The sequence below is a fragment of the Gigantopelta aegis genome, unplaced genomic scaffold (assembly GCF_016097555.1).
Source record: "Gigantopelta aegis isolate Gae_Host unplaced genomic scaffold, Gae_host_genome ctg5985_pilon_pilon:::debris, whole genome shotgun sequence".
NCBI lineage: Eukaryota > Metazoa > Mollusca > Gastropoda > Neomphalida > Peltospiridae > Gigantopelta > Gigantopelta aegis.
In genome coordinates, this window is record NW_024534760.1 from 1 (window position 1) to 17,698 (window position 17,698).

A 17,698-nucleotide genomic window follows, 5' to 3' on the forward strand; every position below is an offset into this window, starting at 1 on the left:
GTACTAATGAGCTCTATCCGGCGCTAACTATTATTTAGTAAATTAGTCTGAGTGACAGTCTTCTGTGTGGCGGTGCAAGTGGGATCAACCCTTTATAAAATATCTTCTTGGGAATGGATGTCCTCCTAGAAACAAGACACTGGAAAGAGATTCATGGAATCAACCACTATTTTGCCAAATGTCCATTCGACTCTGCATTGTCCAGAGATAATGCCACGATCATGTATTACGATTTTGTATTTCAGAATTATCATAATATTGTTATTGTAATAAGCAATACTCCTTACCTATTACGAAGGAACAATTAATTACTTGATGAAGAAAATTAAGTGGCCTGGGCCCTATGTCCCCTGCCTAAATCCATGCATAGTACCTACCTTTCCGGCTTCCATGAAGTTTGTAAGCATTATAATTTGTCCACAGTCTTGTTCCCAGATCATCCTCCAGAAGTCAACAACAGTTCCTTCTCTCGGTGCTGAAATATCACACAAACTAGGGCTTTGACTTGGTATAATATTTTTAAAATAACTGATTTTTAAAATGATGAGTCATGAATGATATGTACAGTCAGTGTTGAGTATCGTCTCAATGGTATAGGATATTTTGACATTAAATATTTAACCATCAATAACTATTATTAAAACATTAGTTTTGTGCAGATTTTCAATCCGTGTCCTGGGGAGTGGCAGCCCTCTTGTAGACAAAGCACGTGGAAGCGATTCGTGAAAACAATCACATCACTGAGAATATCTCTTCGACTCTGCATTGTGCAAGATACAATTTCGATCACGATAACAGTTTTGTCTACAGAGCATAAAAAGTAGCAGGTTTTCTTATGGATCATCGACACAAGAAACTAAAATATTTTTAATATGGACAGATGAATATTATTTCACATATCCATATACAGTTCAGGTGTTGACGTGTATGCCATGGGCACACACAATGTCTATGGAACGATGGTAGGTACCCGGAATTTTAGAATTGTGCTGTTAAGGGTTCATGTTAAATTTAAAAGAAATAAAAGATAATGGAGTGGGTATGCTGCCAGTTTTAGATATAAGGAAAAGCGACTATAACTGGCTTAGTTTCACAGAAACACAATATCATCCTAAATTTCTAGAACGAAGCACATGTTTCAAGCACAGTTGTACCTGGAATATAGATTCTAGTTCAAATGGAATTAGAGGATTTTACTGGTTATATGAAACAGCATTCTATGATAAGTCTTCTGACAATTCTCACCAATGGCTTCCATGGAAAACACTGACACTAACGTATTTCATGTCGAACGATCAGTAGTTTCATACCAAATGATCGCTAATATGTATTTGACACAAAATAAAAATGTATTTTATAATCATACCTTGAGCTGCAATGAAATAATCCTTCGTGTTATAGGCCTGGAAATATGAAGCAGAAACATAAAACAATACATTGACGTACATAAATTAAGCTACATTTACACACGCGTCTATCTCCTAAAAACTGTCCTCACGATTTCTCTTCAGTATAATACAGAATGATTCAACGTAACCTTTATTATTATTTTTTTATTACAACCTCATATTTCTGTAACCAATCATTATTTTACAATCTCCTTTCTTTTACATTATTCAGTTTCAAGTTCATTATTATTATTATTATTATTATTATTATTTTGTCTATCAAAATATCAATTATTGGATAACATCTTAAGCCCATCTTAACAATGTATATAAAATGCATGTATATAATTATATAGTGCATACAACACAATGCTATAAACAAGCAACAATTTATAAAATAATCACATATATAAGGCATATTAGACAACCATAGACAAATGCGTCTGTCGAACATCTGTATAAAGATAGCTTGTTCATGAATGGCATAGTACGTCGAAATTTTGGATGACAGTTATACAGAGGTTTCACTATATGTGCTAGTTATATGCTCACGTCCACATGACTTGCGTTGATGTAGTCAGAATCAGGGTAATTGGGTAGTTTGGACAAAACCACGCGGTTGTTGTCATCTGAAAAATTAATCATGAAAAGAGAAAAAAAGTATGAAGATATAAAAATGTTTTGTTTTGTATATATAATTCCCATCACACTCTATTCTAAAAAGACACTAAAAGAGACATTAAAATGAAACAACATAGTTTAATACATATCAATGTAAGTGCTTATACAAAATAATGAAAAATTGAAAGAATGAATAAACTAAATAAATATGTCGCTTTATTAATCCACCCCATCAATACGTATCAAGGAAAGCACCATCCAAAGCTTCTCAATAATAGCCAAAAAAAGACAATCCTTAAATACACCAAAATGTAATTGACTTACATGGGTAGTAGCCAACAAATCTGTTCTTCCCTTTATGTTGGGGTTTCTGTGACTCTGCATAGGGATGCTTGAATCCACTAGGTAGTTTCTGAAATCACACGTTAACAGAACATATGATCATGGGTATAGCTATGTTAGAGAAAGCGTTGCAACTTAAACTTCCCTAAGCAGACTAATTAAAACAAACAATCTCAAACCATCGTTCATGTTACTGAATTACAATTTTTTCAAACCAGAATATCACAATGTCTGTTTTGTTATCATTTGAGAGAGTCATAATAATATTATCAATGTATTCGTAAACAAAATGATCATGAACAAAACAAATCAGAAAGGTTTGTAAGGATTAGTATGTTCTGGCAACCGTATCGATGAGAGATACCAGGCATGACTTTAGGCGGCTATGTTTGGTAAATAATTATGTTTAACAGAATGTAAGTAAGCTTGTTGTCAACCACAGAGAAATACTGACCCCCTAATGCTACCAACTCACTCTATTACAAAATACTAGATACTTATGTTTTATCATAGGTAGCTGGGAATTTTTTTTCTTCATATCTATTGTAATACTATTAAATATACTAAAACCAGTATTTGTATGTATTCTCACATTTAACTAATCATGTTCCATTGCCTTTCGCAAAGTGGACCTCTTCAATATGTTTTCTTTTCCGACTATGTATATAATGCAAAATCAAGAATGTATAATAAGTGATAATTTGAATTTAAAACACACACACACACACACACACACACACACACACACACAGACACACACACACACACACACACTTATTTTGTATACAGTAGAATCTCGTTGGCTCGACCTCGGAAGGGTTTTAACACACAGAAACACTCGAACCAAAAACGAAGTCCCGAGATTTGTGTTTGGTAAACCCTTATAGTACAAGAACATTAGCCAGTTTATATATATGGGGTTGGGAAAAAAAATGTAGAAAGCTGATTTTTTCAGGAAACATTCTTGACTCATCCCCAATTACATATTTGATGAGTCCCCAAAAAATCCTCTTTGGGCATTTTGCATAATTTACTTAATTTGCATATTAATTAGGGAAATTCGGGGAAAATTGTAAATTGCACTTTCTGCCTCCATAAGACTATTATTTCTAACAATATTTTGATGTTTTAGTAATAAGTGAAAATGTATGCATACATCCATTTTAATTTCAGTTTTTGTCGGATCAATCACATTGTTGTACTTCAAAGATAATATGCATAAATTGCAGGCAGTTGGAGGAAATCGGCCATCCAGAATTAGATAGCATCATCATCAGGCTAGGTAGCTTCCATCTTGCAATGACCTACATGGGATCCATTGGATTCATAATGAAAGGTAGCGGGCTTGAGGATCTCTGGGAAACAGTTTATGCTTCAAATTCCATAGAACACATGCTCACAGGCCACTTTCTCACATCAGCAGCCCTGACACACATAATTCAGATATCAGGTTCAGCAGATACATTAAATGCAAAACATTTACTTGACATCAACAGATCGCTTTTAGGAGGCATCTGTCACACCTCCAGTGTACTTGAGGAAGATGATCTCCATAAATTCTCTGATGCCCTCGAAACCATGAACAAGAGCCTCCCAGCAAAGAGTCGTACTGGGGAACTGTGGATCAATTACCTGATACTCATACATATACTTAGAATTGTCATTTATGCCGAAAGGACAGGTCACTGGGATCTACATGTGTATGTCATCATAAAAATGATCTCAATTTTCCATGCTGCTGGCCATTTTGCGTATGAACGGTCTGCTCGCCGGTATGTTGAAGCCATATACAAGCTCCCAGAGATCACGGATCCTAGCCAGTACCAAAAACTTACCACTGAGGGCTTCTTCACTGTTAGCCTTTCTAACAACTTCTGGAGTGGACACTTCACAGATCAAATCATTGAGGAGGAATTAATGAGAAAGATAAAAGCTCCTGGAGGTCTAGCCCATGGAAGAGGCATTACCCCCGAGTGCAAAGGCCAAACTAGTGCATGTCCTGCTGAAGTGCATTCCAGTTTGCAAAGCATTGGAGAATGTCTGTGAAGTGCATACACATACATCTGATCAACACTTCGATTAAAGTGCCAGTGCTAGTGTTCGTGACAGCTAAGCTGGCTCAAGTCCCATTCCCCATTTGGTTTTGAAACTGTTGATGGTCTTGTCTCAATTTCAACATGTGTAGTGGCAGCCAAGAATGCTAATGCAGATGAAACATTTACCATTGGGCAATCAGCAGCAGAGGCCCTTTCTGGAAACAATTATGCAGACATGAAACTCCAAAGAAAGGACAGGGTTGTTTCCATTTGCATGTCACGCAATGCTGAGGTTGTACGAGGGAAAGATATTGAACTGACTCCAACACTGCTTTTCATGAGAGTTACATGTGTAATAACTGATCGTGCAAAAATGGCAAAAAATCTGGAGTTTGAATTCAGCAAACAGCCCACAGCATTGTTTGTAAAGGGTATTATGCGCAAGAATATAAAACGTGTGTTAGCACACATACTGGAAAAGCCTGTTACTGCTGCAGCCTCAGCTTCTCCTGGTAGCCATTTAAGGATTGTAAGGATGCTGGAGTTTGCAACAGCTATGTAGACTTCGTTCTCAAAATGTATGCACAAAATTCGTCATTAGTTTTTGATGGCCACACTGACACTAGTGCCAACACCAAAACATGTGAGCAAGATCGTCCAGCTAGCCGTATTACACCACCAGACATTATTGTCAGCCTTGATGCACCAGTCACTGTCAAACAACTTTTCTGAACAACCAGAAAAACAAGGCTCAACTTATACCTTTCTTTAAGAATGTTTTTGAGCAGAAACATGTCACCTGTTATCAAAGTGAAGGTAATGCTGATTACTTGATTTGTCAAGTGGCTATGACAAATGCACAAACTAGGCAGTCGGTTGTTCTTGTTGGCACAGACTTGATGGTTATCCTTACTCATTCAGTGACAAAGGAATTGAACATCAGCATGCAGGCCACCACCAAACCAAATACTGTTTACTCGATATACAAAATCCAGGATGCCCTCTCTCCTAATGTGAAGTCACATATCCTTCTGGCAGATGCCATCACTGGTTGCGACACCGTGCCAGCACCTTATAACATAGGAAAGCAGAACGAAATTTCTGCACTTTAGGACATAAAAGAGGACTGGACCATATTGAATGTGTTCAATAAGATAGATGCTAGCCATGATGAGATTGCTGCAGCTGGTAAAAAGTTGCTGCTCAGACTGTATGGTGCAAAGAAAGCCACCACACTGGACCAACAGAGACACCCGAGTTACATGCAAAGAGTAAGCCGCAAGTCGGTAACCTCTGATAGCTTTCAGCTAAAATGTCTGCCTCCAACTTCTGCAGCAGCCAAGTTCCATTCGTATCGAACGTACCTCACTGTCCAGGGCTGGCTAGGCAATTCGGACATTTCAGCCACAGAATGGAGATGGGAGCCACAGAGTGTTGTCTCCCATATCAACAGATCGTGCTGCTGTTCCAGATAAGGTGCTCAAGATTGTCAGCTGCGGTTGCAAGGCAAATGTCGAAAAGCTGGACTCTTCTGCACTGCAGTGTGTTCATCGTGTTGTTGCCAAACATGTGAAAATTCAATACCAGTCAATTATGATGACAGTAAATAAAGATTCGCAATCACTATCAGGATTTAACTTTAATCAGTCATAACAAAATTTCCATAAAAGATATCTAAGAATTTGATGATCAAGTTCAGTTATGTTATTTTGTGATGTGGATCGTCATCTCTCATTTTCCTTTAAATTATTTATTTTTGAATGACACAATTATGCTAATCATATCATATTCTTGAATATTCACATTCCTGCACACATTGCAGTGCAAAAGCTCAGAAACTGTCCCACATTTCTCTGAAAAAAAATTAGATGCACCAATAGCAATAGTATATAATTTGTCTTATTTTGGCCATTTTGCATGCAAATTATGAAATTTAGGAGGTATTTGCAATGTTCTGATTGGTCTGTAAGGCCCATAAATACTAAAAGTTTTAATAAAATATTATTAAACTCAAGTATTTTTACTCAATTCAAGGTAGTGGTTGATGATACTGTGAGCTGTTTGATCCATTTTCTGACTTTTGGGCCATTTGCTCATTAATATGCAAATTAGGTTAATTATGCAAAATGCCCAAAGAGGATTTTTGGGCACTCATCAGATATGTGATCAGGGAGGTTTCAGGAATGTTTCTTGAAAAAATTTGCTTTCTACATTTTTTCCCCCACCCCAAACCCTAATGCTCTTGCACTACTTATATTAACTGCTGGTGGGTCAAACGCGTCCAGGTTTGACTATAAGCCTTCACTCGAACTAAATTATCGGTCCCGCTATGTTATTTGCTATATTTCCCTCGAACTGGTGAGCCATCAAATGTCAAATGGAAAACCACTGAACAGGACTAACAATTGCTGCGCTTACGCAGTTGGTTATTACAACCTTCGGATTAATTATGTACATGGAATAAACTATAGATGAATGGGGGAATCGCAACAATAGCCATGCAATCCTTTCTTTATGTTGTTTGTTGAGTGGCTATCGGTAATGATATTTCAAATACAGCTAGTGTCATGGTATCTGTTAGATGAACCGTGATACAATCAAACAGTTAGTGCACAAAGGGACCTCGGCATAAGGCGTTACTTTGAACACGTCTGCAATACCAGTTTTAATTGAAACAATGGGTGGGTTAATGACCTGTCATCAATTCAGCCACCACACAGTTAATTAATACCGACAAGGGCTTCTGCATGACAAAATCGGTATAATTTGTAATACATTATTTCAATCTAAAAGTATATATATAATTTTTAAATTATTATTAGTTTATAAAAAAAAAAACGTTTTCTATTATTTGTGTTTGTGGATGTCATACCAAGAACTCTGCTTCAAATCCTCCGCGTTGGTTCCTGATTCGCTGAATTACAGTTTCAAGCTCCGACATGTTAAACCCTGCTTCCGGTAAAGTGGCTGTCTTATTATAATATGCATCATGTTCATCAACGTCATTTCCTGTCTGACCTTCATCGCTCTTATGGTCTGCTTCTATAATGGCGACGGCATCAGTAATATCTGCATCATCTTGGTCGCTTATCTTCACGTTACAGTATGTGTTACCTCCCTTAGCTTTGTCCTTTTTATTTCCCTTTGCTTTTTCATTATGAGCCTTTACTCTTTGCTGCACAGCAACCACGTGGACATGGTCTGGTTGGTGTCCTATGGGCTGTTCCTTCAACGTCGACGTCATGCCAACATTGACATAGACATTTGATTCTCCAGTTTCGTGAGGTTTGTCTGAAACATATTTAATTACATTAAAGGCGAGGTATAGCTCACGGCAGACGTGTGTGCAGACGAGGGGTTGTGGTTGGGTGTCAAAATGTACCTTCTCGAATCATATTTTCTTTTTCAAAATGTATTTTCCGGGAAGGCATGGCATTTTTTTCAATAAATCTTCACTCCCCACAGTCTGGACCCCCACCGGCAGAACTGTCTGCAGTGGAAGAGCATCCGCCCGAGACACGATGGGTCATAGGATGAATCACCATGTATGGACTCTATTTTCACCCATCCCAACAAGTGTTCTATCATCGGTACATCACAAGCAGTGGTATGGACTGTCCCACATGTGTTCCTGTCTTTCTCTGGACAGGAAATAAGAGCTTATCAGTTAGACGAACAACAGGTTTCGTTAAATGTTATCCCTTTTCTATCCTTTCAGATATTATGTGAAAGAATGGGAATATTTTGAAGATAGACTTGTCTTCACATAGCAGAAAATTAGTTTTCCAGCCTGATCAAACCTCACAGCTGACCTATTATTTGCTGTATTTCCTGTTAAAACCAGTACCACGTGACTGGCATATCAAAAGCCGTGGTATATTTTTATCTGTGAACAAAATTATATAAAATAGTCCTTGTTTCCACTGAAAAATATAGTGGGTTTCCTTTAAAAAAACACATGTAAAAATTACAAAATATCTAACATCAAATAGCTGGTGATGCATCGAAATATTAATGTCATTTGATGGTATTAGTCAAACAATGTATACATGTAGGTTATTAAATTATATAAGTATTTTTCTTTTAGAAAGTTTGCTTTTATGAAAATTACAATGTATTTAGTCCGCTCGCTAAAAGTTAAAGATGGTTGACACAATTTAAATTCAGTAGTTTGAAGCAAGTCTAAAACTGATAAATAGTGTGAAGTAATGAGAAATCGTACCCGAGTTTCTCGAAGGTCTTCCCAAAACAAGTGTTTCGTGGGAATTATCTTTCCATATTCGCCTCCTCCTCCATCTGTAGCAAAAACAAAAACACAGAATTAGAATCAGAATTTAAGCTTGGTGTCAAAGTAGCTACGACCACACTACGACATTAAGATATTCTTGTTTCCACAGTACTTGCAATAAGAGTGCAAAATGTATACCGGCGGGATTCGAACCTACCGTACTAATCTGCATGACATTTGACAGTCAATGACGTCACATTTTACCCACCTGGCTCGATGGTGTTGTTGTTAAGCCATCGTACTAAAGACTGATAGGTTCTGGGTTTAGTTCCTGGTACTGGCTCAAACCTAGAGCAAGTTTAACGATTTGGTCGGTAGGTGTAAGACCACTACACCATCTTCCTTCTCATTAACCACTAAAAACTATTCACTAACGCACTGTCCTGGACAGACAGTCCAACTAGCTAGGGTGTCTATAGTGTATTATGAAACATCTGATCACCTGACAAACACCACGACGATAACGACCACGATGATCACGACAGCAACAGTAACAACAATGCTAGCAATGATTAATACATCTTTCCCAGAGTCAGTATCTGCAATTGATTTAAACAAAACAATCATTATCATAATGCCACACTGTTTTTTAAATATCAATCTACATGATCCACCAAACGCAATGCACATTTTACTGTTAAGATTATCAATGTCAAGGGTTTACGAAGGGAAGAATCTTGTTTTATCGACAGTTCCAGATTTTAACAGCTTAGCGTGTTTTAGAAAACCCTACCCAACATGTTTGGCAGGCAAAGTAAATCACATATTTAGGAGAGGTTGTCTGATAACGTTCAATGCTCTTGCACATTTCACATTCCACTTTGCCTTCAATAGTTTAAAAGAACTTTGCATTCAAGTGTTTGAAAGAACTTTGCCTTTAAGTATTTGAAAGAACTTTGCTTTCAAGTGTTTGAAAGAACTGATATTTTATAACCATAATATTTATAAAGCCTTTCTATTTCGCATCAAAAATGTATTTCACAGATTACAAACTTTTTAACACTAGTGGTAAACTTCATACATTGTTTGAAATCTATGACACGTTTGATACTGAACTATCTTTTCTAATTTATCATGGCATTGTTCAAACAATTAAAACTATCTTAGACAACTGGACAGTCTTCAACCACAGTCTAATGTTATGACAAAACTGTTTTCAATCAAAAAGGACTGTATAACCTATTACTATATTTTATCAACTAAACCTAGCATTATACGGGTCGAATCAAAATGGGAAGAATTATTCCATTCTAAAATCAGTAAGACAACAGTATATTACAAACTGTTTTAGAAGAGTCAAAATACTGAGTTAAGGTGGTTCCAATGCAGATTATTGCATAGGATTATTACAACTATTATATTTCAACAAAAAGGTTAATGAAATTAATCTTTCTGCATTTTGGAAAAAACCCAACAAAACCCCCAAAACAAACCCAAACACACACACACTCCAGACACCAAAGTTTACCTTTTTGGGGACTGCATCAGGCCACAGACCACAATTAAGTTCGCTATATGTTTCTATATAGCTTTAGTGGCTATAACATTCTTGTTAATATCAGCAGGCCCTTGGATCTTTGTATTTTGTATGTACCTTTGCCTGCCTGGGGGACAAATACCCTGAAAAGGACAACCCCTGTTGTCCAGCTGTTTCTCCCAGCATATTGGTTTAAATAAACACACCCTCTAAACTTGGCTGGAGTACACCCATTTTACACAAAAGGCACTACTTTTGCATGGGCCGGAATTACCACAAACAAGTCTTCAATGTCAACATGTTACACATGTTTACAAACTACATGCTCTCCCCTATTGCATCAGTCAAATAGTTGCCACTTCATGGCTGTCTGTCGTGAAACAATCACAGTCAAACAGCAGACTACATGCACGGACAAATTTCCGGATTTTGGACAACCAAATGGGAAGATAACTGTAATCTGAGGCCTATCAGTCCACTTTTCCCCCTAAAAGCTGACCCACACTAATGCATTCCAATGATATACATATTAAAGCAATTCTCAGTAAGTACCTTTAAAATGAGAGTATATAGAGGCTGTGTTAAAACACCTACCACAGTGCCTTGCCATGGCCAATTTTAGCAATGGAAATTTGAGGGACACCAACTTCAAAATGTAACAAATTTATTAAATGTTGGAATTTGTTCATGCAATAAATAGCTTCTTTTTTTTCTACATATGTTCTATCTACCAAGTGTTATCTTGGAAAGATTTTGAAATATTTAAAGAACAAAAAATCAATCATTAGATTTTACTTCATTTTTTAATGAAATATTAAACTTAAATTCAAAGTTTTTTTTTTTTTTTTTTAAATCTGTATCTGTAAAATTGTGCATTTTACATATGATAATTGGAGGCTTATTAAAGATATGGTGACTGAATTCGTGGTACCTTATTAGAAATGTGTCAGAGGGATGGTGAAAGTCACACAATTGGGGCCATTTGCACCAAATTTTTATACACTAATTTGAGGGAAAATTAGATATGATAAGCCTCAGATTCAATTTTGACCTGCTATATTTACTGAATCTACTTCATTTACTGTATTAGACATGTAGCCACTTGGTAAAAGGTAAAACAGCCCATATAAATGCATATTAATATGAATATATCCTACAGATGTTACTTAGGTATACACCATAATATGTTTTGTGTTGACAACTTTGAAAATGAAGATTTTGGCACAAAATGCTGATATAAATCCTAGCAAGAGGTACTTGCACCATATTTTTCAGTTTCCAGTGATAACTGTTGACAAGTGTAATCATGTGCCAGTGTCTTTGAGACCTCAGTGTAGTATTTCTTGATTGGAAGGATGGTATTAGTAATGACCAATGAATATGAATTATGGATTATTTTGGCACATTGCATGCAATAAACTTGACAAATGTACCAGCATCTGATCACTGAACACAATAAATGCATTCAGACAGCATAGGATATTAGCTGATTAGATTTTCTAAAGATAAAAGACCATTTCTAAAAAATAACTAAGTGTGTAATTTACATAAATGTAGCTGAAATGTATTATTAGAGTACTTAATCTTGTTTAAAACTGTATACTATTTATTTAAAGTGTTTAATTACATCAGTGGTCACTGTATGCTATTTTGGAGGATATTGTATTTACCGGTGTAGCATAATCTGAACCCCCTAAACACTTTGGTTCACCACAGTTTTGCCCCCCCCCCCCCACCCGTGAGATAACTGAATTCATTGACTTATCTTTAGACTTACTGGCAATCGCACTGCAAGAATCTCCTTGCCAACCAGAAACACACGGTCCATTGCACGATCCTGTCACGTGATCACATTGCGTTTTGTCTTTGCAGTGTCTTTCATTACACGAAAAGCCGCAATGTTTACCATATGTCCAATTGCATTCTGCATGATATAATATATAACATATAGAGAATTACAATCGAGATAGTTGTACCATAGGTAATACAGGCTATAAGATATACATTATGTTATTTATGTGGTAAAATAAACGGCAAATGTAAACAATGATGGCGTGAAATTATCTGCTGCTGGTGGTGATATGATATATAGAGAATACCGGTACTAAATGAGTTTCCGTGTGAGACCGTTTATATTATAACGAGTGTGTTTTCAATCGTACATCACAAGCAAATAAGTATAGTATTTTAGTTATTACACTACAACTCAATGAACACAAATCGCACATAATGACTTCAAAAATAACTAAACAAGACATGAAAATGCACAGATTAAAGACCGGGAAAATTATGTGGCTTACCAGATGACGTCATTTGGCAAAATTACTTCATCTTATGGTCTCTTCATTTAGCTATTTATTAATGAAACTTTATGTTCCTACGCCACAGCTATCAATGACGTCTACACACACAATATTATAAACATATTCAAGGCTAAAATAAATATATATTTTGTTAAATTATGCTGCTAGCAGTAGGTAAATAATTGACAGCAAGTGTTTTTCCGCTTTAGAAATATAAATCGAAAGAATCATGTGCACACATTTTTACATGAAGTGGTACTGTCTGACACAGTCGATCACCTGATCAGATGTCATGATCTCTCAAAAGGCATATTCCACAATGTGAAGAGACGATAAATATCACATGTGTATCTCTTACTAACATACATGATATGATTGTTTTGCATTTGTTCATTCTTCATTTAATTGTAGCATTGTATCTTATTCACTTCAAGTACGCTGCCCTTGGCTATACTGATGGGGGTATTGTGGGATAATAACCCTGCAATTTGTCAGACTTCAAAATATAGTCTCGAGTTAGCTACTGTTGTATCATGTTTAACAGAGCCCTCTTTGAAGTAAATACCATTTTAATAGAATGTATAATATATATTAAAAGATTTTGCTCGTATGTACGAACAATATATTAGGATTGAGTCGTAAGTTACTTTAGGATGACCCAAAAACACATTAGGTATACTGATACCGATATTCTACAAAAAGACACGTACAATAATATATAATTGTATTCGTAAAACAGATTTATTAATCGGAAACATGTTAAAATGGCAGCAAACCCAGGACAGTTCATATTAGGCCATACCCTGCTCCCAGTTGAGGAGGATTGTTAACATAGTTAGGTTATCTCGCAGCAACTTACTGTGAAGTTGGAAACGCAGCTAGAATGCATGACTTAAAATAACTGTTTATATGAAAAATTTCTTTTACGGCAGCACTACAGCAAATAACTTCCTGCTAGGTCAAAGTTCGAGGTGCACCTAACTTTTGTAAGAGCAGTTAATACCACAATTCCTGTGATTGGTGATAAATATGAGTGTGTTGGATGTGCAAAAAAACCCAGTTTCATATGGGCAAAACATATATGCAATTTTATTTTATCTAGTACCACTGTGTCAAGTAGCCTTGTGCTTGAAACATGTATGGGGTACCTGTAAAAAATGGCACTCAAATAGTGTGCGGAACTAAGGTAGTTATCTCTGAAATTAGCAGCTTGACCCACTTTTTTTTAATTCACTTTGTCGATTTTTATGCTGCAGGTATTTGTTTTGCCACATATGTTACTATTTTCGTCTATGGGATTTGATTTGGTAGTATACACCCTTATAGAGTTTCCCATTATAGATGACATTAAAGTTCTACGAAATAAATGTTTTTTATTGTTTTTTAGAAACAGGTACTTACTGGTATTGCACGTTTCCCCTTGCCAACCGTCCAGACATCCTCCATTACAAGATCCTGTGACGGGATCACACGGCACAGAGGGGTCTCTACACTTTCGTTCACTGCATGAATAGCTACAATCTCTGCCATATTTCCCACCACACCCTGTGGAATGTAAACATATGGAAATATTAATAGATGCAGAGCAAATAATTGACTCCCAGTGCCAATACTTTACTAAGACATCAGACACTGTATGTAGCTTCCGACGCCATATAACCGTAAATAAAATGTGTTGAGTGCGTCGTTAAATAAAACATTCCCTGTATGTAGCGTTGAATCAATATATTTAATTTTCTACACATGTACATGATTCAGTTCAGAAAATATTGGTAAAATCCTAGGAGATTCCTTCGTGATGCTGTTGCTGTTCTTAAAATTGTATCATACATCTACTTTTGAAATTTGCAATTGAGGCTTTAGATATTTAAATAATTTGCTCATTGTATATAACTACATGAAACAATATTAATATTCTTTGTTCATACATATTAACAACAACATTGTTATTGCATTCTAAAAGAATATCTCTTCAAAAGGACTGGTTTGACAAAGTCATGGCTGCCATCACAAAGACATATCACAACCTTTGCCATACGTTACAAAAGAAAAACTTGTAGTTTTAACGATTCAAATTTAACAGGACTCGCATAACGTCGGCACAATAAAGCCAGAACTTTGTTTTATTATTTGGAGAATTGGTATCAAATATCTGAATATTTAACAAGACAGAAAATAAAACTGTGGGTAACAGTAAATTAGGACACATTTTGCAGTGGGGTGGGATCTAGCTTAGTCTGTAGAACGCATACATGACGTGCGGACTTTTTCGGTCGCAAACAGTGCCACAAAACCTGTGTATCAAAGATCGTAATATGTGCTGTCCAGTTTGTGGAAAGGTTCAAATAAAATATTATTTACCATGTTTGACATCCAGTAGATGATGATGATCTAATTAATATGCTCTAGTTGTGTAGTTAAACAAAACAGTTTTAATGTAGACTTTATTGATAAAGTTATCAAATATTTGATATCCGATAATTAATTATTCAATGTTTTCTAGTGTCATTAATGAAAAGAAACTTCACGTTATTAGTTACCTGTACAGTCTTCTCCTATCCAGGATTCCTCACACTCTCCTCCACATGAACCAGTCACTAGTGTCATTAATGAAATGACACTTCACGTTACCAGTTACCTGTACAGTCTTCTCCTATCCAGGATTCCTCACACTCTCCTACACATGAACCAGTCACTAGTGTCATTAATGACAAGAAACTTCACGTTACCAGTTACCTGTAAAGTCTTCTCCTATCCAGGATTCCTCACACTCTCCTCCACATGAACCAGTCACTAGTGTCATTAATGAAAAGAAACTTCACGTTGCCAGTTACCTGTACAGTCTTCTCCTATCCAGGATTCCTCACACTCTCCTCCACATGAACCAGTCACTAGTATCATTAATGAAAACAAACTTCACGTTACCAGTTACCTGTACAGTCTCCTCCTATCCAGGATTCCTCACACTCTCCTCCACATGAACCAGTCACTAGTGTCATTAATGAAAAGAAACTTCACGTTACCTGTTACCTGTACAGTCTTCTCCTATCCAGGATTCCTCACACTCTCCTCCACATGAATGAGTCACTAGTGTCATTAATGAAAAGAAACTTCACGTTACCAGTTACCTGTACAGTCTTCTCCTATCCAGGATTCCTCACACTCTCCTCTACATGAACCAGTCACTAGTGTCATTAATGAAAAGAAACTTCACGTTACCTGTTACCTGTACAGTCTTCTCCTATCCAGGATTCCTCACACTCTCCTCCACATGAATGAGTCACTAGTGTCATTAATGAAAAGAAACTTCACGTTACCAGTTACCTGTACAGTCTTCTCCTATCCAGGATTCCTCACACTCTCCTCTACATGAACCAGTCACTAGTGTCATTAATGAAAAGAAACTTCACGTTACCTGTTACCTGTACAGTCTTCTCCTATCCAGGATTCCTCACACTCTCCTCCACATGAATGAGTCACTAGTGTCATTAATGAAAAGAAACTTCACGTTACCAGTTACCTGTATAGTCTTCTCCTATCCAGGATTCCTCACACTCTCCTCCACATTAACCAGTCACTAGTGTCATTAATGAAAAAACCTTCACGTTACCAGTTACCTGTACAGTCTTCTCCTATCCAGGATTCCTCACACTCTCCTCTACATGAACCAGTCACTAGTGTCATTAAAGAAAAGAAACTTCACGTTACCTGTTACCTGTACAGTCTTCTCCTATCCAGGATTCCTCACACTCTCCTCCACATGAATGAGTCACTAGTGTCATTAATGAAAAGAAACTTCACGTTACCAGTTACCTGTACAGTCTTCTCCTATCCAGGATTCCTCACACTCTCCTCCACATGAACCAGTCACTAGTGTCATTAATGAAAAAAACCTTCACATTACCAGTTACCTGTACAGTCTTCTCCTATCCAGGATTCCTCACACTCTCCTCTACATGAACCAGTCACTAGTGTCATTAATGAAAAGAAACTTCACGTTACCTGTTACCTGTACAGTCTTCTCCTATCCAGGATTCCTCACACTCTCCTCCACATGAATGAGTCACTAGTGTCATTAATCAAAAGAAACTTCACGTTACCAGTTACCTGTACAGTCTTCTCCTATCCAGGATTCCTCACACTCTCCTCTACATGAACCAGTCACTAGTGTCATTAATGAAAAGAAACTTCACGTTACCTGTTACCTGTACAGTCTGCTCCTATCCAGGATTCCTCACACTCTCCTCCACATGAATGAGTCACTAGTGTCATTAATGAAAAGAAACTTCACGTTACCAGTTACCTGTACAGTCTTCTCCTATCCAGGATTCCTCACACTCTCCTCTACATGAACCAGTCACTAGTGTCATTAATGAAAAGAAACTTCACGTTACCAGTTACCTGTACAGTCTTCTCCTATCCAGGATTCCTCACACTCTCCTCCACATGAACCAGTCTCGTGATCACAGCTTGCAGCTTTATTCAGACAGTGTCTTCTTGTGCAGTTAAAGACACAATTACCGCCATACAGTCCCTTGTCGCATTCTGGCAGGTAATATATTTTTTAAAATATTAATACGAATCGTCATTTGTCTGATTCAGATTGGCGTAACGATGACGCTAATAGAACAATACTTTCATGTTGTGTTAACATTATCTTTGATTGTTGTTTGTTGTGGGTTTTTGTGGGGTGCTTTATCGTGGTTAAAACAAACATATATCCTTGCGCTTTTGCTTAAGCAATATGTTTCAAATGATTTGTTTGCATTGTATTTAGAGGACAAAGGAAACAGGAACAAACTGATAGCAAAAACATTTTGATAAATAAAATAAAAACTATATATATATAAAGTAATTCGGTATAACGTATATAAAAGGACAAACAGCTGTCAATAAAAATTTAGATGTACACGTGAAACATGTCCGTCTAAAAATGTATTTTTTCCTTGAAATATTGTTTTCTCTCAAACCTAACAATGTAAAACATGTAAAATAAATAATTCGTCTGTAGGGGCGAATGCAGAATAGTATAGCAAGGTCTGGAACATTTAAACATGAACCTACCGTATCCAATGGGTATGCGTAATATATGAAAAGGGCATATACATTATTCAAAAGCACACTAACATGCATTATCCATAAGGTATTCTTTCTTACAAATAAACATCTGACAACACTGCATGTCCACCATATAAACAATAAAGCATTTATTGTACTCCTTTGATAAAAACTCGATTTTTGGA

At 36.6% G+C, this 17,698-nt stretch overlaps 1 protein-coding gene across 1 annotated transcript; it reads right to left on the reverse strand.

Annotated features, from left to right (window-relative positions):
• Positions 1–377: 377 nt before the first annotated feature.
• LOC121366509 lies at positions 378–17,000 on the reverse strand (the record flags this gene model as incomplete). Its single annotated transcript, XM_041490928.1, has 10 exons — positions 378–475; positions 1,367–1,403; positions 1,941–2,017; positions 2,334–2,421; positions 7,260–7,678; positions 8,610–8,683; positions 9,118–9,214; positions 11,930–12,076; positions 13,857–14,000; positions 16,857–17,000. Coding segments are annotated over 10 exons (1,325 nt in total), but the record flags the coding sequence as incomplete, so codon positions are not given.
• Between the last annotated feature and the right edge of the window lie 698 nt (positions 17,001–17,698).